Source organism: Chlorocebus sabaeus, chromosome 8 (assembly GCF_047675955.1).
Source record: "Chlorocebus sabaeus isolate Y175 chromosome 8, mChlSab1.0.hap1, whole genome shotgun sequence".
Taxonomy (NCBI): Eukaryota; Metazoa; Chordata; class Mammalia; order Primates; family Cercopithecidae; genus Chlorocebus; species Chlorocebus sabaeus.
The window spans coordinates 75976895-76001155 of record NC_132911.1 but is presented as its reverse complement, the minus strand read 5'-3'; the positions used below and the strand labels follow the sequence as shown (position 1 = coordinate 76001155).

At 38.6% G+C, this 24261-nt stretch overlaps 1 protein-coding gene across 2 annotated transcripts in view; it reads left to right on the top strand.

Moving 5' to 3' along the window:
• Nucleotides 1–24261, top strand: part of XKR9 (XK related 9) — a 65238-nt gene that overhangs the window by 4464 nt on the left and 36513 nt on the right. The window contains exons 3-5 of one of the 2 annotated variants that reach the window (XM_038000406.2): nt 2530–2607; nt 3637–3712; nt 5972–6521. In XM_038000406.2, the coding sequence (XP_037856334.1) occupies nt 6250–6521 (272 nt within the window). In that variant the 5' untranslated portion in view covers nt 2530–2607; nt 3637–3712; nt 5972–6249. The remainder of the gene's footprint in view (nt 1–2529; nt 2608–3636; nt 3713–5971; nt 6522–24261) is intronic. The other variant, XM_038000405.2, reaches the window with a different exon arrangement.

The following is a 24261-nucleotide window of genomic DNA, read 5'->3' as shown; positions in this document are numbered from 1 at the left end:
TAATCACAGCACTTTGGGAGGCCAAGGTGGTTGGGTCACTTGAGGTCAGGAGTTCGAAATTAGCCTGCCCAATATGGCGAAACCCCATCTCTAATAAAAATACAAAAATTAGCCAGATGTGGTGGCGTGCACCTATAGTCCCAGCTAGTTGGGGAGGCTGAGGCAGGAGAATCACTTGAACCCATTGTCTTTGATATTAGCACTTGGCTCCTTTTTAGTTATACAAGTATCTTTAGCAAGTGGTTGCTCTACAGCCTGCTTGTAGTCCTCTTCTGAAGAAGCTTTTTCTTTCTTTTTTACCTAACCAGGCTGCACATTTTTCAAACTTTTATGCTCTGCTTCCTGTTTAAATGTAAATTCAAATTTTAAGTCATTTCCTTGCTCCCACATCTGGGCATAGGTTGTTAGAAGCAGCCAGTCCACATCTTGAATGCTTTGCTACTTAGAAATTTCTTCTGCCAGATACCCTAAATCATCACTCTGAAGTTCAAACTTCCATAGATCTCTAGGGCACAAATACAATCCAACCAAGCTTTTTGCTGAGGCATAACGTGGGTGATCTTTGTTTCACCTCTGAATAAGTTCTTCATTTCCATCTGAGACATCGGCAGCCTGGACTTGACTGTCCATATCATTATCGACATTTGGCTCACAAGTTTTAACCAGTCTCTAAGAAGGTCCAAACTTTCCCTCATTTTCCTGTCTTCCTCTGAGTCTTACGAACTCTTTCAGTCTCTGCCTATTACTCCGTTCCAACACTGTTTCCATGTTTTCAGGTATCTTTATACCAAAACTTTACTACTGGTGCCAATTTTCTGTGTTAGGCCATTCTTGCACTGCTGTAAAGAAATACCTGAGACTGGGTAATTTATAAGAAAAGAAGTTTAATTGGCTCATGGTTCTTCAGGCTGTACAGGAAGCAAAATGCCAGAATCTGCTTTTGGGGAGGCCTCAGGAAGCTTACAATCATGGCAGAAGGTGAAGAGGGAACAGGTGTCTCACATGGTGAGAGCAGGAGCAAGAAAGTAGTGTGGGAGACGCAACGCTTTACAACAACCAAATCTCACTCACTATCATGAGGACAGCACCAAACCATGAGGGATCCACCCCTATGACCCAAAACCTCCCACCAGGCCCCACCTCCAACATGGGGGATTACAATTCAACATGAGATTTGGTAGGGACATATATTCAAACTATATCATTGTCCTATTAAGTTAGTAAGTGTAAGAAGTCCCCTATGAAGCCAAACTTTGTAGGTGGCATTATTTTACCTAGAGTGGTACCGGCGTAGTGATCAACCATAGAGATAGAGATGAACTATTCTTTTTTTTTTTTTTTTTTTTTTTTAAATTCTTTTTTTTGAGACGGAGTCTCGCTCTGTCACCCAGGCTGGAGTGCAGTGGCCGGATCTCGGCTCACAGCAAGCTCCGCCTCCCGGGTTCACGCCATTCTCCTGCCTTCGCTTCCCGAGTAGCTGGGACTACAGACGCCCGCCACCTCGCCCGGCTAGTTTTTTGTATTTTTTAGTAGAGACGGGGTTTCACCGTATTAGCCAGGATGGTCTCGATCTCGTGACCTCGTGATCCGCCCGTCTCGGCCTCCCAAAGTGCTGGGATTACAGGCTTGAGCCACCGCGCCCGGCCAGAGATGAACTATTCTTAATACAAGTTATACAACTATGTGGTTATTGAAAGACCTGCAGGCTCTCTTTATCAGATCTGCTATATGTATTAGCTTGCTGTGTAGGTTTCCTTCTACTTGGTGTTATGTTCTGCCTGACTAAATTAGGAATATGGATATTACCATATTAGATTAATCTATTGCATCTAATGTTCTGCCAGTAACAGTTTCTGTTTCTTGGAAATTATTCTTTCCATCTTGTAAAAGTTGACTCAAAACTGCTAGTGTTGGCCAGGTATGGTACCTGTGCTGATAGTCCCAGCTACTCAGGAGGCTAAGGTGGGTGTATCATTTGAGCACAGGAGTTCAAGACCAGCCTGGGTAATATAGAGAGACCCTGTCTTAAAACAAGCAAACAAACAAACCAACAAACAACCCAAACCTGCTACTACATTTTTGTTACTCATGCCAGGTAAAGGAAGCTCTCTTTATGGGTTGAGAGATTAAGAAATGCACATATGGAATACTGAAGTATTATAGTCTGTAATTTTAAGGAAATTATCTACATTTAAAATCATTTAAAGCAAAATTTTAGCTTAGCTATTGTATTTTAGTCAACTTTTATTCTTTTGAACATGTTCTCAGACTATAAAGTTTTGCTGAGAAGAGGTAGTGGAAAATAAGTTAGAGAAAAAGAAAATTAACAAAAAATCTTTTTTTTGTTTTGTTTTATGACAGGGTCTCACTTTGTTGCCCAGACTAGAGTGCAGTGATGCTGTGTCAGTTCACTGCAACCCCCACTTTCTGGGCTAAAATGATCCTCCCACCTCAGCCTCCCAAGTAGCTGACACTACAGGAACACACTACCATGCCTGGCTAATTTTTGTATTTTTTTTTTTTTTGTAGAGGCGGGGTTTCACCATATTGCCCAAGCTGGTCTTGAACTCCTGGACTCAAGTGATCCTCCTGGCTCAGCGTCCCAAAGTGAGCTTACAGGCTTGAGCTACTGCACCTGGCCAAGATTTTTGTTTAGAAAGGCTTAGATCACATCATTTGCAATTCTAACTATATTCCTCTCTCCCTTTAATTTCACTACAGAAAAGAATAATATACATACAATAATAATAATAATAATGTGTAGTCTATCTCAAATCTATAGACTACTATGCCTAAGTGTTATACTCACACAACTGTAAATGTTTTCTGTTGTCTTTTCAGATACTGTGTAAGTATATTGTGGGTAGGACCTAAGCATTGGAGGCAAACAGATTTTACTCATTAGAGATAACTCACCTAAATACCAAACACCTCTATGCCTCAGTTTTCTGATCTGCAAAATAGAGTCAATAATACTGTTTTCAAAGGGATTTGTGAGGATTAAATGAAATAATTTATGCCAAAAAACTTCACTTTTAGTAAACACCTAGCAGTAGTAGCTATTATTACTACCATCTGTTCTTTTATATATGCAATTTTTTTGTTAGTAAAGCTTAAGAAATTATGTTTTGAAGAATGATATTAGAACAGGATTTGTATACACATTAAACATATCCAATAGAACCATGCTAAGAAATTTCTGACAATATTTTATGAAATTTGTTTATGGAGGATTCAAAATCTAGTGCGTTAGACTTGTGAACTAGCTGTTCCTTCAAGCTGGAAAACTTTTCCATCTCATATTCATGTGGCCAATTTCACTACTCAAATGCCACCTTCTCAGTGAGTCCTGCCCTGGCCAATCTAATTAATGTCACAGCCCATGATATGCCCATCTCTACTGTAATTGCTGATCTTCCTTACTATGCTTTTTTTTTTCCATAGCACTTACCACCTTCTAATATTTGATTTATTTATTCATTATTTTTATTGTTAATTGACTATATTTCAAATTTTATGTTTAAAAATGATACATAATATACATATTTTTGAGGTGCATGTGATAATACATTAATATAATTTATAAAAATAAAATCATTGTAATTGAGATACTCCTCGATTATCTTTCTGTGCTAGGATATAAGTTCCACAGGGGCAGGAATACTTGTCTCTCATCACTTGATATATCCAGAAGAGCCTAAAACAGCACAAGGTAGGTTCTAAGTAAATATTTAATTAGTTCAATTGAGCAGAACCTCCCAATTAATCTCATCCTCCTAAACCCCATGTGTGTGTTGGCTTGAGGTCTTTCATGTTAACATAAGAAACCTACTGCAGGGAAATTCATGGCCCACTAGATTTTAAAAACTCAGTTTTTAAACTGTTTTTTTCTGTCCTGTTGGTCACAATGTTCTTGACAGCAGAAGCAGTGAACTTAACTGTTGCTTTATTCTGTGAGAAGAATGAAATACCTTTTAATATTATTCTGAAGACTTTTAAACTAAATACTTATAAGTGATAAAATGATGAGAACACAGTAAGTATTAGTTTGTGTGTGTATTTTTTAGTAAACATTCACCTTGGTGTGTTTAAAGTAATAAATATTTTTTATAGAAATATAGTGTGTTAATTGGTCTGACTGTCGTAGCAGAATACCACAGACTTGTTAGCTTAAACAATAGAAATTTATTTTTTGACAGTTCGGTACACTGAAAGTCCAAGATCAATGTGCCAGCAGGGTTGGTTTCTGGTGAGGTTCTCTCTCCTTGGGTTACAGATGGCTGCCTTCTTGTGTCCTCACGTGGCCTTTTCTCTGGTGTTGCTTCCTCTTGTAAGAACACCAGTCCTGTTGCATCAGGGCCCCAGAGCTCATTTCTCCCTCCTTACCTTTGAGATCGTACCCATAGTACTTTTTCACATAACATCATATGATGTAAAGTCAGAGATTGCAAACTCATATGCTTACAGAGGCCAGGCAAGCGGTCAGCAAGGTCATAATGATAACTTAGCATTTATTGAGCCCTAACTGTGTGCCAAGTACTTTTCTAGGAGTTTGTTTATATGTATTACATGTATTATCTTTCTTGACCTTCACAACAACCCCATAAGATATATACCATTATTCTCTCCACATTTTAGATGAAGAAAATAAGGTATAAGGCTGAAAAGAACACATTTAAGGACACACAGCTAGTAGGTAGCTGCATTAACATTGAAACCCAGCTGTTGAAATGCCTGAAATGGGCCAGATGACTACTGTGATGAACAGGACAGAGCATACCCCATCTAAAGGGGCAGCCCCTGCTCATGGAGGAGTAATCTAGTATAGAGGATCTTTCTGTTTTTTGACAGCAGTTAAACATTTGCATTTTTTGTGAAATGTTGGCAATCAATTAGGAAAACAAACCAAAAAACCACCAATGAGTCAGACAAATCTTGTATACAGATTGCATTCATTCAGACTGTTTATAAAATAGTAATAATAGTAGAATCTACATTTTAAGTGATAGAAGAATTAAATTGGGGCGTTTTATATACAACATTTTGCTCAGTGCTTGGCACATAGTGGTAAGTAAATGTTAACTTTTATTAATAGCATAAACATTTTCTCCAGTCATTGAGATTCTGCGTAAGTACCATTTACTGTTTTTTATTTAAAAAAATTATATACCTAGCAACATCAGTACAGGTCTGTTGTTTAAAAAACTCAAAAAATATAGCAATATAGAGAGAAAACAACTGAAGTTGCATTTGTTCCTTCTCTCAACCCTCTTCCTCTCTCCATATATAATTAAAAACCATAAATAGTGTATGGTATTTATCTTTCTGGGATTTGCTTTTTTCACTTAAAACGTCTTGAAGATCTTCCAAAGTGAGTTCATACAAAGCTGCTTTACTCTTTTTAAAGGCTACATGGTGTATCCTTTAGTATGGATGTACCATAATCTGTTGAACTAGGCCTCTGAATTGTCATTTAGGTAGTTTTCAATATTTCGCTCTTATAAAAGAGGCTCTGCAAAGATTATCTTTTTGCACATTTTTGAATATTTCCCTAGAATAGAATCCTAGATGGAATTGCTGGGCCAAAAGCGTATTAAGAATTTTTACAACTATTGCACCTTTGTTACATATATTTTAGTAGTTTCGTAATATTCCATTTTATGAATCTACCTTTATTTACTTTACCATTTCCTTATGTTGAAATATTTAGGTTGTTTCCAATTTGCCACTATAAATAGTCATGTGATAAATATCTTTGTGGGTAGGTCATATTTTTAAAAGATAAAGAGTCTGAGAGGAAGTTATCAACTATCAAGTATATTTCTGAGACTTTCCCAAAGTTGTTATAAGAACTGTATTTAGTGGCAATATATTATTTTTAGAAAAAGTAGAACTTTGATGAAATCATTGCCGAGGGTTTTTAATATTATACTTAGGATATTTTGGAACTTAAATATCTGTTTTATTTTAGGTCTTGTCATCTATAATGAAGATCATTGTGAAACAGAAGATTGATTAAAGCCTTGTAACAATGGACCTAGATTAGAGATTTAGAAAAGAAAGTCAAAATTAGTCACTTTGGTGTTAGTGTTCCCATTTCATAATATTTATTCTTTCTTCTAAATAGATTTAGGGAGTAGAAATTAAAATTCAATGCTATACCAAAGGATATACTAATATTTGTTCGGCTTTTTTTCCCTTTTTGTGAGGGAGAAAAAAGTAGATAACGAAAAGCTATAGTCATTCATAATGAAATATACTAAACAGAATTTTATGATGTCAGTTCTTGGCATTGTAATCTACATAACTGATTTAATTGTGGACATATGGGTATCTGTCAGATTTTTCCATGAAGGACAGTATGTTTTTAGTGTTTTAGCATTAAGCTTTATGCTTTTTGGAACACTTGTGGTTCAGTGTTTCAGTTATTCTTGGTTCAAGGCTGATTTAAAGAAAGCAGGCCAAGAAAGTCAGCATTGCTTTCTTCTACTTCATTGCTTGCAAGGAGGAATTTTTACAAGGTAAGCATACATGTTTAATCATTACCACTGTGTTTCTTTTATCCAAACAGAAGCTACCTTTTTGTATCTGGATAGTCAAATGTACAAAGATCCCTTATTTGCATGAAGCACAAAGGTTACTTGCTCTTCACTATTGTGCTTATGTAAGTCATTGCCATACTGTCAGAATTTTCCAGGGTCATTAATAAAAATGTTTAAATTTATCTAATTAGGTTACTTTTTCTGATATGAACTCAGTTTTCACGAGAAGGAAAAAGACATTTCTGTGTCGTACAGAACTTTTATCTTCTCTGTATATTCTAAGTCTGATTGTGTAAATATGACATTTCACTTGTAACTGAGAGAGTACTCACTTTTTTATACTTATCATTGATTTAACTAAATTAAATTTTTGCTGCAATAATGCAGTAGCTATGTGGTTAGCTAGGTACAGAGTCAGAACTAAAGCAACCTTAAGAATCATCTTGTTATAGGTAGAGAAACTAGACTCTAAATAGACCCTCAGAATTCCATGATTCTCTGTATATTTCATTTTATATGACCTCTCCATTATTCCTTTAAGTAATTCTACTTTTGATTCTGTCCTGTTAAAAAGCAGCAAATTCATGACCCTTAGTTGAATGTATTAAAAAAATTCCAGGCCAGGCACGGTGGCTCAAGCCTGTAATCCCAGCACTTTGGGAGGCTGAGACAGGCGGATCATGAGGTCAGGAGATCGAAATCATCCTGACTAACCCCGTCTCTACTAAAAAATACGAAAAACTAGCTGGGCGAGGTGGCGGGTGCCTGTAGTCCCAGCTACTTGGGAGGCTGAGGCAGGAGAATGGCGTAAACCCCGGGAGACGGAGCTTGCAGTGAGCCGAGATTGCGCCACTGCACTCCAGGCTGGGTGACAGAGTGAAACTCTGTCTCAAAAAAAAAAAAAAAAAAAAAAAAAATTCCAGGCTTTTCTTATATTAATTAATGGGAATAATGTCATTGTATATATGTGGAGACTTAAAATTTTCAAAGTATTTTCACATATTTTGCCTTTTTGAAGCTATAGTTATTATGTTTTTAATAAGTAAAAGAAACAGAATGTGCAATGAGAAAGAAGTTTACAGGTTTTAGGAAAAGCTGGAAAGAAAGTGCTTTAGTTGTTGGTATTAGAAGTCAATTTTCGAACTGCACATTCTCAGTAAGATGCAAATGTTTAAAGAAATACAGTAAAAGTGCTGATGAACAAATACATATGTAATAGGTAAGATTAAATGAGTATTCTGTATGAGAAATATTGGGAATTATGTAGTTGTAATATTGAAGAAAGACAAAAGTTGCTTTTGCAAGGAATTTAGAAATATGGTAAATTCTCTGTTATTTGCCATTCTAATAATGGAAAATTTGCCCATCTGCAGAACTATTTTCATCAGCATTCAAATGAGGACCTTAAGGTACATTGTGTTATAAATTATAAATTGTATTATAAAAGAAAGGTCAAATTGCCTTGATTTCCAGGGTCTCTTGATACACCTAGTAATTTTTGATTGAATATTACACATTGTATACAAAAGATGATAGAAGTTCCAAATGCTGCTATTTTGCTTTTTCTCTGGTAGACATTTAGACTAAGGTTCAGTCTGCTTTTGGTTTGCAGTCTCTAGGGAACTGAGAGTATGGTGTGGTCATCGCACGTCCACAAGTCCTGAACGCTGATTTTTATCTTGGCACCACAAGACTACCAGAAAGCCTGTTTTGCTTTTTCAAGACTTTCTGCTTAGCTTTTAGCCTCTATGGTGTAGTTTCAAAATTTGGCACATATGTTGGTGGAAAAATTGATTGAGTTGAGGTCCCTCAGTAACAGACCTCTAAAACCTAGCTTAAACATTTTGAAGATCTTCTGGAGTGAGTTCATACAAAGCTGCTTTACTTTTTTTAAAGGCTGCATGGTGTATCCTTTAGTATGGATGTACCATAATCTATTGAACTAGGCCTCTCTTCTTGCCTAACAACAGCCCTTTGCTTGGGCAAAATCCAGGTTTTCAACCTCTTGTTCTGAGTAATAGAATCAGCAAGTATTTCCAAGCAATAAGCATTTGTAGATATATCAGCCCAGTTTATAGTTTCTCTAGTTGCTTTGGCAGGAGCATTGGTCTGTTCCAATATACTGGATCCTACCTAGAAGTATAGTGCATAATGTGTGGTCTTAAATTGTTCTGAGTATAAAGTAAAACAAAACCTTTGCTGTTAACATTGATAATTTAAAAACCTCAAAACACTAGAATTTGATTTGCTATGCTCCCAACTAATATATTTATATTGTTGTCATTTTAATGCCTGTTTTTAATCCCACTAGATGATATTATTATGTATTTTTCTACTTTATGTAGTTAAATTCTACTAAATTTTATTTATGTTTACCCATATATTTACTATTCTCTTTTTTATTTCTTCTTGAATCTCAGGACTTCTACCTAGAATTACTTTTCTTTTCTTTTTTTTTTTGAGACAGGGCCTTATTCTTTCATCCAGGCTGACCTGCAGGGGCGCCTTCCCAGCTCTTTGCAGCCTCCGCCTCCTGGATTCAAGAGATTCTCTTGCATCAGCTTCCCGAGTAACTGGGATTACAGGCATGCGCCATGACACTTTGTTAATTTTTGTATTTTTAGTAGAAATGGGGTTTTGTCATGTTGGCCAGGCTGATCTCGAACTCCTGACCTCAAGTGATCCACCCACCTCTGCCTCCCAAAGTGTTGGGATTATAGGCGTGAGCCACTACGTTTGGCCCTAGAATTACTTTACTTCTGCTTTCCCGAGGTCTGCCTTTTAGAATTTCATCTATTGAGGGGCTGTTGGTGACATCATCTCTCAATTTGTGGTTGTTTGAAAGTATCTTTATTTCATTATCTTTCTTGAGAGGTATTTTAGTGGCTATAGAATTCTTGGTGAGTAGTATTTTCTCTCTGCATATTATATTTGATTGATTGTTGGATTCTATTGTTGCTCTGGAGGAGTTAGATTTTAGTCTCATTGCTGCTCTTCTGAAAGTGTTTTGTCTTCCTCCTCTGGCTGCTGTTAAGACTTTTCTCTTTATCTGTGGGTTTCTGCAGTTTAATTATATGTTTAGATGTATATTTTATTTCTCTTGCTTAGGATTTGTTAGTCCTCTTGATTCTGTGGATTATTATCTTCTATTAATTCTACACAATTGTCAGCCATTATCTTTTTTAATGTTTTCTTTACTATGTTTTGTGTTTCTTTCCCTTCTGGGATGCCAGTCAAATGTAAGTTATACCTTCTCGCTGTGTTTAACATAACTGTTAAATGTTAGATTTTAAAAATTCTTATTTTTTAACTCTCTCTGTTACATTCTGTGGAATGTTATAATCCAAATTCCTCTCTCTCATTCCTTATATCATTGCTGTCATTCATTTCACTTATAGTAAGTATACATAAGTATATAAATATATACACATAAGCATACATAATCAAATATATTGTCATATTATTTTGAACTGTTATCTGGATCAGTTAAAATTAAGATCAATTAAATGTAAGAATTATATTTAAATAATTTAAAATTAGATCAATTAAAAATCAGAAAAATAAGTTTTTGTTTATATTCAATTATTCCGTCTTCAGTGCTCTTCCTTTCTTTATATATTTTAATAGATCCAAGTTTCTGACCTGTAACATTTTCCTTTTCTTTGAAAAATCTATTTTAACATTTCTTGCCAGGCAAGTCTACTGGCAACAAGTTTCCCCAGGGTTTGTGGAAATCTTTATTCTTCACTTTCAAAGTATAATTTCACAGGGTACAGAATTCAGAGTGGTGTTTTCTTTCTTCTTTTTTTTCCTCTCAACACTTTAAGTATTTCACTCCATTTTTTTTAAAATTTATTTTTTATTTTTTATTTTTTTAGACCGAATCTCACTCTGTTGCTCAGGCTGGAGTGCTGCAGTGGTACGGTCACAGATAACTGCAACCTCTAACACCCTGAGCTCAGGTGATCCTCCCACTTTAGCCCCACAAGTAGCTGGGACTGCAGGTGTGTGCCACCACACCGAGCTAATTTATATATATATTTTTTGGTAGAGACAGAGTGCTTTTTTCTTTTTAGATGGATTCTTACTCTGTTGCCCAGGCTGGAGTGCCGTGGGCGATCTTGGCTCACTGCAACCTCCGCCTCCTGGGTTCAAGCAATTCTCCTTCCTTAGCCTCCTCAGTAGCTGGCACTATAGGCATGTGCTACCACGCCTGGCTAATTTTTGTATCTTTTGTAGAGACAGGGTTTCACCATGTTGCCCAGGCTGGTTTTGAACTCTTAGGCTCAAGTGATCCGTCTCCTTTGGCCTCTCAAATCCATTCTCTTCTTGCTTGGATGGTTTCTGAGGAGAAAGTGCATGTAATTTTTACCTTTACTCCTTTAGGTGTTTTTTCCTCTTTGGCTTCTTTTAAAAATTTTTTTCAGTTTTAATTATTATGGGTACATAATAGGTGTATGTATTTATGGAGTACATGTAATGTTTTGATACAGACATACACAATATGTGATAATCACTAAAGGGTAATTGGGGTATTTATCACCTCAAGTATTTATTTGTTTTTTTGTGTTAGGGACATTCCAATTTCACTGTTAGTTATTTAAAAATATACAGTAAATTATCGTTGACTTTAGTCACCCTGTTGTGTTATCAAATGCTAGAGCCTATTCATTCTAATTACATTTTTGCACCCATTAACCATCCCTATTCTACCTGCCTCCCTGCTACCCTTCCCAGACTCTGGTAACTATTATTCTACTCTTTAACTCCATGAGTTTGTTTCAATTTTTAGCTCCCATGTATGAGTGAGAACATGTAAAATTTGTCTTTCTATGCCTGGCCTGGCTTTTTTCACTTAATATAATGTCCTCCAGTTTCATCCACGTTGTTGCAAATGAAAATGACAGGATTTCTTTCTTTCCTCTCTCTTTCTTTCTTTATTTTTAAATAGAGACAGGGTCATCATAGCTCATTATAACCTTGAACTCCTGGGCTCAGGTGATCCTCCCATCTCAGCAACCTGAGTTGCTAGCATCGCAGGCATGTGCCATCAGGTCTGGCTAATTTTTAATTTTTTTGTACAGATGAGGTCTTAGTATATTGCCCAGGCTGGTCTCAAACTCCTGGCCTCAAGTGGTTTTCCTGCCTTGGCCTCCCAAAGTGCTGGGATTACAAGCATGAGCCACTGTGCCCAGTCCAGTTCAAAATATTTTTTAGCTTCCTTGTGATTTTGTCTTTTACTAAAGGGTTAGACTAATAAATGTTTTTTCAAATATTTGGGTCTTTTGTGGTTATTTTAATGTTGATTTTTAATTTAATTCTTTTGTGTTCAGATAACATACTCTTATGTTTTCAGTCTTCTGAAATTTATTCAGACTTGTTTTATTGTCTAACATATGGTCCATCTTTATGAATGTTTCATGTACACTTGAAACATACGTGTTTCTGCAGTTATTCTGGTATTCTATAAATGAAATTTAGTAAGTGTAGTTGATAGTGCCATTCAGACATTGTACATTTTTACTGATATTATGCTTAGTTGTTATAAGTGTTGGGGAAACTGGGTAACCATTTAGAAGGAAACAAAATATGTAAATTTTATTTGGCGATAATAGTTTTCACACAAAGGTCAGTCTTAGGCTATGCCCTACCATGGCACATGATCTAGAAAAGAGGTCTCTTCTGTGGAGATGAAATCTTCATTCTGTGGAAGTAGTGGTGAAATCTTCAGAAGTATATTAGTAGAAACATAGAGGTAGACACTGGGAGAAATGTGCAATGTTGTATGTGTCTTTGGCATGTCACAGTTTTTGATGTGACAAAATATGGGTTCTAATTCTTCCTAGCCAGGAGAAAGTTTGAAAGGATAATCTGCAAGAGTTCTCCTCATCACCCATCCAAACTACAAGGGCAATAAACGAATTTTTCTCTGTATGGCATATGAATACACAGACCATATATATATATATATATATTTTTTTTTTGAGATGGAGTTTTGCTCTGTTACCCAGGCTGGAATGCAGTGGTGCAATCTTGGCTTACTGCAAGCTCCACCTCCCGTGTTCATGCCATTCTCCTGCCTCAGCCTCCTGAGTAGCTGGGACTACAGGCGCCGGCCACCACGCCTGGCTAATTTTTTTGTATTTTTAGTAGAGATGGAGTTTCACCATGTTAGCCAGGATGGTCTCGATCTCCTGACTTTGTGATCCGCCCGCCTCAGCCTCTCAAAGTGCTGGGATTACAGGCATGAGCCACTGCTCCCAGTCTTTTTTTTTTTTTTTTGAAATTGATTGGAAAAAAAAAGGAAACAATAGCCAGTATATGCAGCATGAGAACAGTAAAAACTTTGTTAACTTATAAAGTTGCGATACTTTAAGCTAGCATGTTGTACTTCTAGATAGGATACCAGATAGCAGGATAAATTTCCAATGAATCAAATATTAGTGTAAAGTACTATGAAAGAAAACCTCGGAGAAATCCTTTATAACTTTGAAATGGGGAAAGCCTTTGTAACTATGACTCAAAATCCAGAAGCTATTAACAATTGTAGATTTGACTATAAAAATGCATGCTAATAAACAAAAGCAAAAATCCCAACACACACACAACAAAAGCATAACAAAGAAAAACAACATTAACAGGGAAGAATAATTGTAAACTTATAACAGTAAAAGGGCTAGTCCTCTGATATTTAAAGAGCTTCTGGAAATCAAAAAGTAAAAGACCATCTACCCAACAGAAAAATGGGAAGAGAAAAGGAATAGTTCATAGAAAAGGAAATACAAATGGGCCTTAAGTTGTTTAAAAGATGCTAAGCCTCATTCATGAAAAATTTCAATTAAAACTACATTGAGATATTATTCCTCATTTACTAGATTGACAAAAATCTGAATGACTATATACTCTCTTGGTGAAGTATGGGAAAACAGATACTTTCATACCTTGTTCATCAGAGTATGGATTGGTATAATTTCTGTGGAAAGTAGCTTGACCATATTGCAAATATATATATATACACACACACACACACACATATATATGTATTACATATATATGTATATTGGCCCTAGAGCTTCCTCTTCTAGAAATTTATCATACTTGCATACATGTAAAGTGATATCTGCACACAATTTTTAAGTGTGGGGTTGTTTGTAATAGAAAAATATTAACAATTTTAGTGTCTTTTGATAGAGTTTGTATTATACTGTGCAATGGTATACTACATAACTATCATAAAGAATGTTAAAGTACTTTATATAGTGAAATGAAAAGATATTCAGAATTTATTTTTCGGTGAAAAGACAAGGTGCAGACAGGAGGTTTAGTATGATACAATATTCCTGTGTAACAAAAGATGGTGAAAACTAATGTATATTTATGTTTGCTTGTATCTGCATGAAGAAACTCTAGATGGGTACACATGAAACTAATAACTGAATTCCTGTGGTCATGGGGAAGGGTAAAAGCTGGATAGTGGGTTATAGGAGTAGGATAGAGTTTTCTCACTTATAACTTTCTAATTTTTTGAATTATTTAAATATTTTGTCCATTTAAAAAGGAAGAAAAAGAAAATTGAATTAGGTTGGGCATTAGTGGAAGATGCCAGATAGATAAACAAACACTTTACTCTTTTTTTGTTTTCCTTTCTTTGTTTTTCTTTTTGAGAATTTTTGTTTTAGGTTTAGGGGTACCTGTGAAGGTTTGTTACATAAACACGTGTCACGGGGGTTTGTTATTACATATTATTACATCACTCAGGTATTAGGCTCAGTACCAAATAGTTATCTTTTCTGTTCCACTCCCTCCTTCCACCCTCCCCCTCAAGTAGATGCCAGTGTCTGTTGTTTCCTTCTTTGTGTTCATAAGTTCTTACAATTTAGCTCCCACTTGTTTTTTTAATTTTTTTGGAGACGAAGTTTCACTCTGTCACTAGGCTGGAGTGCAGTCGTGTGATCTCAGATGACTGCAACCTCCGCCTCCTGGGTTCAAGCAATTCTTTCTCCTGCCTCAGTGTCCTGAGTGGCTGGGACTACAGGCACACGCTGCTATGCCCAGCTAGTTTTTTTTTTTTTTTTTTAGTAGAGATAGGTGAGGCGGGCATCTCACCATGTTGCCCAGGCTGGTTTCGAACCCCTGAGCTCAGGCAATCAGCCCACCTCGGCCTCCCAAAGTGTTGGGATTACAGGCATGAGCCACTGCACCTGGCCAGCTCCCACTTGTAAATGAGAACATGCAGTATTTGGTTTTCTAGTCCTATGTTAGTTTGCGAAGGATGATAACCTCCAGCTCCTTCCATGTTCTGGCAAAAGACATGATCTTGCCTTTTTTATGGCTGCATAATATTCCTTGGTGTGTGTATATATGCCACATTTTCTTTATCCAGTCTGTCATTGATTGGTATTTAGGTGATTCTATGTCTTTGCTATTGTGAACAGTACTTTGATGAACACTTATGTGCATGTGTCTTTATGGTAGAATGCTCTGGGTATATACCCAGTAATGGAATTGATGGGTCGAATAGTAGTTCTTTTAACTCTTTCAGGAATTGTCATACGGTTCCTCAATGGTTGAACTAATTTACATTCCCACCAGCAGTGTATAAAGGGTTCCCTTTTCTCTGCAACCTCACCAGCGTCTGTTATTTTTTGACTTTTTAGTAACAGCCATTCTGATTGGTGTGAGATGGTATCTCATTGTGGTTTTGATTCACATTTCTCTAATGATCGGTGGTATTGAGCTTTTTGCCATAAGGTTGTTTGCCACATGTATGTCTTCTTTTGAGAAGTGTCTTTTCATGTCCTTTGCCCACTTTTTAATGGGGTTGTTTGTTTTTCTTTTGTAAAGTTGTTTAAGTTCCTTATAGATACTGGGTATTAGACCTTCATCATATGCCTAGTTTGCAAATTCTTTCTCCCATTTTGTAGCTTGTTTACTTTGTTGATAGTTTCTTTTGCCGTACAGAGCTTTTAAGTTTAGTTAGATCCCATTTGTCAATTTTTGCTTTTGTTGCAATTGCTTTTGGTGTCTTCATCATGAAATATTTGCCTGTTCCTAGATCCAGCATGGTATTGCCTAGGTGTCTTCCAGAGTATTTTACAGTTTTGGGTTTTACATTTAAGTCTTTAATCTGTATTCAGTTGATTTTTGTATATGGTGTAAGGAAGAGGTCCAACTTCAATCTTCTGCATATGTCTAGTCAGTTATCCTAGCACCATTTATTGCACAGGAAAATTTTTTTCCCATTGGTTGTTTTGGTCAGCTTTGTCAAAGATCAGATAGTCAAAGATATGTGGCCTTATTTTGGGCTCCTTATTCTGTTCCATTGGTCTGTGTGTCTGTTTTTGTACCAGTACCATATTGCTTTGGTTACCAGTACCATATTGTTTTGGTTACTATAGCCCTGTAGTATAGTTTGGAGTCAAATAACATAATGCCTCCAGCTTTGATCTTTTTGCTTAGGATTGCCTTGACTATTTGGGCTCTTTTTTGGTTCCATATAAATTTTAAAATATTTTTTTCTAGTTTTGTGAAGAATGTCATTGGTAGTTTAACAGGTATAGCATTGAATTTGTAAATTGTTTTGGGCACTATAGCCATTTTAATGATATTGATTCTTCCTATTTATGATGATGGGATGTTTTTTCATTTGCTTGTGTCTTCTTTGATTTCTTTGAGCAGTGTTTTGTCATTCTCACTGTAGAGACTTTTTACCTCCCTGATTAGCTGTATTCCTAGGTGTTTTATTTTTTTTTTTTGTGGCAACTGTGAATGGGATTGCCTTTCTTATTTGGCTGTCAGTTTGGTTGTTGTTGGTGCATAGGAATGCTAGTGAGTTTTGTACATTGATTTTATATCCCGCAACTTTGCTGAAGTTGTTTATCAGCTAAAGGAGCTTTTGGGCCAAAACACTGGGATTTTCTAGATATAGAATCATGTCATCTGCAAACAGAGATAATTTGACTCCCTCTCTTACTATTTGGATGCCCTTTATTTTTTTTTTCTCTCTTGACTCATGGCTCTGGCTAGGACTTCCAATACTATGTTGAATAGAAGTGGAGAGAGAGGGCATCCTTGTCTTGTACCAGTTTTCAAGGGGAATGCTTCCAGCTTTTGCCCATTCAGTATGATGTTGGCTGTGCGTTTGTCATAGATGGCCCTTCTGCTTCTTCTTCTTCTTCTTCTTCTTCTTCTTTTTTTTTTTTTTTAATTTATTTATTATTATTAAACTTCAAGTTGTAGGGTACATGTGCACAACGTGCAGGTTTGCTACATATGTATACTTGTGCCATGTTGGTGTGCTGCACCCATCAACTCGTCATTTACATCAGGTATAACTCCCAATGCAATCCCTCCCCCCTCCCCCCTCCCCATGATAGGCCCCGGTGTGTGATGTTCCCCTTCCCGAGTCCAAGTGATCTCATTGTTCAGTTCCCACCTACGAGTGAGAACATGCGGTGTTTGGTTTTCTGTTCTTGTGATAGTTTGCTAAGAATGATGGTTTCCAGCTGCATCCATGTCCCTACAAAGGACACAAACTCATCCTTTTTTATGGCTGCATAGTATTCCATGGTGTATATGTGCCACATTTTCTTAATCCAATCTGTCACTGATGGACATTTGGGTTGATTCCAAGTCTTTGCTATTGTGAATAGTGCCGCAATAAACATACGTGTGCATGTGTCCTTATAGAAGCATAATTTATAATCCTTTGGGTATATACCCAGTAATGGGATGGCTGGGTCATATGGTACATCTAGTTCTAGATCCTTGAGGAATCGCCATACTGTTTTCCATAATGGTTGAACTAGTTTACACTCCCACCAACAGTGTAAAAGTGTTCCTATTTCTCCACATCCTCTCCAGCACCTGTTGTTTCCTGACTTTTGAATGATCGCCATTCTAACTGGTGTGAGATGGTATCTCATTGTGGTTTTGATTTGCATTTCTCTGATGGCCAGTGATGATGAGCATTTTTTCATGTGTCTGTTGGCTGTATGAATGTCTTCTTTTGAGAAATGTCTGTTCATATCCTTTGCCCACTTTTGGATGGGGTTGTTTGTTTTTTTCTTGTAAATTTGTTTGAGTTCTTTGTAGGTTCTGGATATTAGCCCTTTGTCAGATGAGTAGATTGCAAAAATTTTCTCCCATTCTGTAGGTTGCCTGCTCACTCTGATGGTAGTTTCTTTTGCTGTGCAGAAGCTCTTTAGTTTGATGAGATCCCATTTGTCAATTTTGGCTTTTGCTGCCGTTGCTTTTGGTGTTTTAGACATGAAGTCTTTGCCCATGCCTATGTCCTGAATGGTACTACCTAGGTTTTCCTCTAGGATTTTTATGGTATTAGGTCTAACATTTAAGTCTCTAATCCATCTTGAATTAATTTTCGTATAAGGAGTAAGGAAAGGATCCAGTTTCAGCTTTCTACTTATGGCTAGCCAGTTTTCCCAGCACCATTTATTAAATAGGGAATCCTTTCCCCATTTCTTGTTTCTCTCAGGTTTGTCAAAGATCAGATGGCTGTAGATGTGTGGTATTATTTCTGAGGACTCTGTTCTGTTCCATTGGTCTATATCTCTGTTTTGGTACCAGTACCATGCTGTTTTGGTTACTGTAGCCTTGTAGTATAGTTTGAAGTCAGGTAGCGTGATGCCTCCAGCTTTGTTCTTTTGACTTAGGATTGTCTTGGAGATGTGGGCTCTTTTTTGGTTCCATATGAACTTTAAAGCAGTTTTTTCCAATTCTGTGAAGAAGCTCATTGGTAGCTTGATGGGGATGGCATTGAATCTATAAATTACCTTGGGCAGTATGGCCATTTTCACGATATTGATTCTTCCTATCCATGAGCATGGTATGTTCTTCCATTTGTTTGTGTCCTCTTTGATTTCACTGAGCAGTGGTTTGTAGTTCTCCTTGAAGAGGTCCTTTACATCCCTTGTAAGTTGGATTCCTAGGTATTTTATTCTCTTTGAAGCAATTGTGACTGAGAGTTCATTCCTGATTGGGCTCTCTGTTTGACTGTCACTGGTGTATAAGAATGCTTGTGATTTTTGCACATTAATTTTGTATCCTGAGACTTTGCTGAAGTTGCTGATCAGCTTAAGGAGATTTTGGGCTGAGACAATGGGGTTTTCTAAATATACAATCATGTTGTCTGCAAACAGGGACAATTTGACTTCTTCTTTTCCTAACTGAATCCCCTTGATTTGTTTCTCTTGCCTGATTGCCCTAGCCAGAACTTCCAACACTATGTTGAATAGGAGTGGTGAGAGAGGGCATCCCTGTCTTGTGCCAGTTTTCAAAGGGAATTTTTCCAGTTTTTGCCCATTCAGTATGATATTGGCTGTGGGTTTGTCATAAATAGCTCTTATGATTTTGAGGTACGTTCCATCAATACCGAATTTATTGAGCGTTTTTAGCATGAAGGGCTGTTGAATTTTGTCAAAAGCCTTTTCTGCATCTATTGAGATAATGATGTGGTTCTTGTCTTTGGTTCTGTTTATATGCTGGATTATGTTTATTGATTTGCGAATGTTGAACCAGCCTTGCATCCCAGGGATGAAGCCCACTTGATCATGGTGGATAAGCTTTTTGATGTGCTGCTGAATCTGGTTTGCCAGTATTTTATTGAGGATTTTTGCATCGATGTTCATCAGAGATATTGGTCTAAAATTCTCTTTTTTTGTTGTGTCTCTGCCAGGCTTTGGTATCAGGATGATGTTGGCCTCATAAAATGAGTTAGGGAGGATTCCCTCTTTTTCTATTGATTGGAATAGTTTCAGAAGGAATGGTACCAGCTCCTCCTTGTACCTCTGGTAGAATTCAGCTGTGAATCCATCTGGTCCTGGACTTTTTTTGGTTGGTAGGCTATTAATTATTGCCTCAATTTCAGAGCCTACTATTGGTCTATTCAGGGATTCAACTTCTTCCTGGTTTAGTCTTGGAAGAGTGTAAGTGTCCAGGAAATTATCCATTTCTTCTAAATTTTCCAGTTTATTTGCGTAGAGGTGTTTATAGTATTCTCTGATGGTAGTTTGTATTTCTGTGGGGTCGGTGGTGATATCCCCTTTATCATTTTTAATTGCGTCAATTTGATTCTTCTCTCTTTTCTTCTTTATTAGTCTTGCTAGTGGTCTGTCAATTTTGTTGATCTTTTCAAAAAACCAACTCCTGGATTCATTGATTTTTTGGAGGGTTTTTTGTGTCTCTATCTCCTTCAGTTCTGCTCTGATCTTAGTTATTTCTTGCCTTCTGCTAGCTTTCGAATGTGTTTGCTCTTGCTTCTCTAGTTCTTTTAATTGCGATGTTAGAGTGTCAATTTTAGATCTTTCCTGCTTTCTCTTGTGGGCATTTAGTGCTATAAATTTCCCTCTACACACTGCTTTAAATGTGTCCCAGAGATTCTGGTATGTTGTATCTTTGTTCTCATTGGTTTCAAAGAACATCTTTATTTCTGCCTTCATTTCGTTATGTACCCAGTAGTCATTCAGGAGCAGGTTGTTCAGTTTCCATGTAGTTGAGCGGTTTTGATTGAGTTTCTTAGTCCTGAGTTCTAATTTGATTGCACTGTGGTCTGAGAGACAGTTTGTTATAATTTCTGTTCTTGTACATTTGCTGAGGAGTGCTTTACTTCCGATTACGTGGTCAATTTTGGAGTAAGTACGATGTGGTGCTGAGAAGAATGTATATTCTGTTGATTTGGGGTGGAGAGTTCTATAGATGTCTATTAGGTCTGCTTGCTGCAGAGATGAGTTCAATTCCTGGATATCCTTGTTAACTTTCTGTCTCGTTGATCTGTCTAATGTTGACAGTGGAGTGTTGAAGTCTCCCATTATTATTGTATGGGAGTCTAAGTCTCTTTGTAAGTCTCTAAGGACTTGCTTTATGAATCTGGGTGCTCCTGTATTGGGTGCATATATATTTAGGATAGTTAGCTCTTCCTGTTGAATTGATCCCTTTACCATTATGTAATGTCCTTCTTTGTCTCTTTTGATCTTTGATGGTTTAAAGTCTGTTTTATCAGAGACTAGTATTGCAACCCCCGCTTTTTTGTGTTCTCCATTTGCTTGGTAAATCTTCCTCCATCCCTTTATTTTGAGCCTATGTATGTCTCTGCATGTGAGATGGGTCTCCTGAATACAGCAGACTGATGGGTCTTGACTCTTTATCCAGTTTGCCAGTCTGTGTCTTTTAATTGGAGCATTTAGTCCATTTACATTTAAGGTTAAGATTGTTATGTGTGAACTTGATCCTGCCATGATGATATTAACTGGTTATTTTGCTCGTTAGTTGATGCAGTTTCTTCCTAGCCTTGATGGTCTTTACATTTTGGCATGTTTTTGCAATGGCTGGTACCGGTTGTTCCTTTCCATGTTTAGTGCTTCCTTCAGGGTCTCTTGTAAGGCAGGCCTAGTGGTGACAAAATCTCTAAGCATTTGCTTATCTGTAAAGGATTTTATTTCTCCTTCACTTATGAAACTTAGTTTGGCTGGATATAAAATTCTGGGTTTAAAATTCTTTTCTTTAAGAATGTTGAATATTGGCCCCCACTCTCTTCTGGCTTGAAGAGTTTCTGCCGAGAGATCTGCTGTTAGTCTGATGTGCTTCCCTTTGTGGGTAACCTGACCATTCTCTCTGGCTGCCCTTAAGATTTTTTCCTTCATTTCAACTTTGGTGAATCTGGCAATTATGTGTCTTGGAGTTGCTCTTCTCGAGGAGTATCTTTGTGGCGTTCTCTGTATTTCCTGGATTTGAATGTTGGCCTGCCCTACTAGGTTGGGGAAGTTCTCCTGGATGATATCCTGAAGAGTGTTTTCCAACTTGGTTCCATTTTCCCCGTCACTTTCAGGCACCCCAATCAGACGTAGATTTGGTCTTTTTACATAATCCCATACTTCTTGCAGGCTTTGTTCATTTCTTTTTCTTCTTTTTTCTTTTGGCTTCTCTTCTCGCTTCATTTCATTCATTTGATCCTCCATCGCTGACATTCTTTCTTCCAGTTGATCGAGACGGTTACTGAAGCTTGTGCATTTGTCACGTATTTCTCGTGCCATGGTTTTCGTCTCTTTCATTTCGTTTGTGAGCTTCTCTGCATTAATTACTCTAGCCATCAATTCTTCCACTTTTTTTTTCAAGATTTTTAGTTTCTTTGTGCTGGGTACGTAATTCCTCCTTTAGCTCTGAGAAATTTGATGGACTGAAGCCTTCTTCTCTCATCTCGTCAAAGTCATTCTCCGTCCAGCTTTGATCCGTTGCTGGCGATGAGCTGCGCTCCTTTGCCGGGGGAGATGCGCTCTTATTTTTTGAATTTCCAGCTTTTCTGCCCTGCTTTTTCCCCATCTTTGTGGTTTTATCTGCCTCTGGTCTTTGATGATGGTGATGTACTGATGGGGTTTTGGTGTAGGTGTCCTTCCTGTTTGATAGCTTTCCTTCTAACAGTCAGGATCCTCAGCTGTAGGTTGTAGCTGTAGGAGATTGCTTGAGGTCCACTCCAGACCCTGTTTGCCTGGGTATCAGCAGTAGAGGCTGCAGAAGATAGAATATTTCTGAACAGCGAGTGTACCTGTCTGATTCTTGCTTTGGAATCTTCCTCTCAGGGGTGTACTCCACCCTGTGAGGTGTGGGGTGTCAGACTGCCCCTAGTGGGGGATGTCTCCCAGTTAGGCTACTCAGGGGTCAGGGACCCACTTGAGCAGGGAGTCTGTCCCTTCTCAGATCTCAACCTCCGTGTTGGGAGATCCACTGCTCTCTTCAAAGCTGTCAGACAGAGTCGTTTGCGTCTGCAGAGCTGCTGCGTTTGTTATTATTTACTGTGCCCTGTCCCCAGAGGTGGAATCTACAGAGACAGGCAGGTTTCCTTGAGCTGCTGTGAGCTCCACCCAGTTCGAGCTTCCCAGCAGCTTTGTTTACCTACTTAAGCCTCAGCAATGGCGGGCGCCCCTCCCCCAGCCTCGCTGTTGCCTTGCAGGTAGATCACAGACTGCTGTGCTAGCAATGAGGGAGGCTCCGTGGGTGTGGGACACTCCCGGCCAGGTGTGGGATATGATCTCCTGGTGTGCCTGTCTGCTTAAAGCGCAGTATTGGGGTGGGAGTTACCCGATTTTCCAGGTGTTGTGTGTCTCAGTTCCCCTGGCTAGGAAAAGGGATTCCCTTCCCCCTTGTGCTTTCCAGGTGAGGCAATGCCTCGCCCTGCTTCAGCTCTCGCTGGTCGGGCTGCAGCAGCTGACCAGCACCGATCGTCTGGCACTCCCCAGTGAGATGAACCCAGTACCTCAGTTGAAAATGCAGAAATCGCCGGTGTTCTGTGTCGCTCGCGCTGGGAGTTGGAGACTGGAGCTGTTCTTCTTCTTCTTCTCTCTTCTTCTTCTTCTTCTCTCTTCTTCTTCTTCTTCTTCTTCTTTCTTCTTTCTTCTTCCTTCTTCTTTCTTCTTCCTTCTTCTTCCTTCTTCTCCTCCTCCTCCTCCTCCTCCCTCTCCCCCTCCTCCCTCTCCCCCTCCCCCTCCTCCTCCTCCCCCTCCTCCTCCTCCTCCTCCCCCTCCCCCTCCTCCCCCTCCCCCTCCTCCTCCTCCCTCTCCCCCTCCTCCTCCTCCTCCCCCTCCCCCTCCTCCTCCTCCCCCTCTTCCTCCCCCTCCCCCCCCTCTTCCTCCCTCTCCCCCTCCCCCTCCCCCTCCTCCCCCTCCCCCTCCTCCCCCTCCCCCTCCCCCTCCCCTCCCCCTCCCCCTCCCCCTCCTCCTCCCCCCTCTCCTCCTCCTCCTCCTCCTCCTCCTCTTCCTCCTCCTCCTCCTCCTCCTTCTTCTTCTTCTTCTTCTTCTTCTTCTTCTGACAGAATTTTGCTCTTGTTTCCCAGGCTGGAGTGCAATGATGTGATCTCGGCTCACTGCAACCTCTGCCTCCCAGGTTCAAGCGATTCTCCTGCTTCAGCCTCCTGAGTAGCTTGGATTACAGGTGCCCGCCACCACACCTGGCTAGTTTTTTGTATTTTTAGTAGAGACGGGGTTCCACCATGTTGGCCAGGGTGGTCTTGAACTCCCAACCTCAGGTGGTCTGCCCGCCTTAGCCTCCCAAAGTGCTGGGATTACAAGTGTGAGTCACCACACCTGGCCATGGCTCTTACTATTCTGAGGTATGTTCCTTCAATACCTAGGTTATTGAGAGTTTTTAACATGAAAGAATGTTCAGTTTTATCAAAAGCCCGTTCCATATCTGTTGAGATGATTGTGTGGTTTTTGTCTTTAGTTCTGTTTATGTGATGAATCACATTTATTGATTTTTATATGTTGAATCAACCTTGCATCCCAGGGATGAAGCCTACTTGATCATGGTAGATTAGCTTTTTGATGATGCTCAGCATTTGAGTTACTAGAGTTCTTGTATTGGCTCTTTCTCATCTCGCATGTGGGTATTTCTTTAACTGCAGTGCAGATTGAGTATAGTCAATAGGCTTCTTTTCTGGATGTTTTCACCTGGCTGAGGCTTTGTGTAGGGTCTTTATTTGAAGCTGGCTTCTTGTCTCTGGTTTCAGTGGGGGTATATTAGTGAGATATTTTTGGTGTTGAAGCTTTGGGGGTATGATCCAGCAGGTGACATTTAGGCTTATCAGTCATTTAGGGAGACTCTTGCTTGGTTATGTGGCTTCCCTATGTTTCCTCACAGTTGCAACTGTGTTCCCTGTCAGTGCTCTGAAAGTGTAGGTTCCTCTCTCCCTTGCTGGCTGTAGTTCACAACT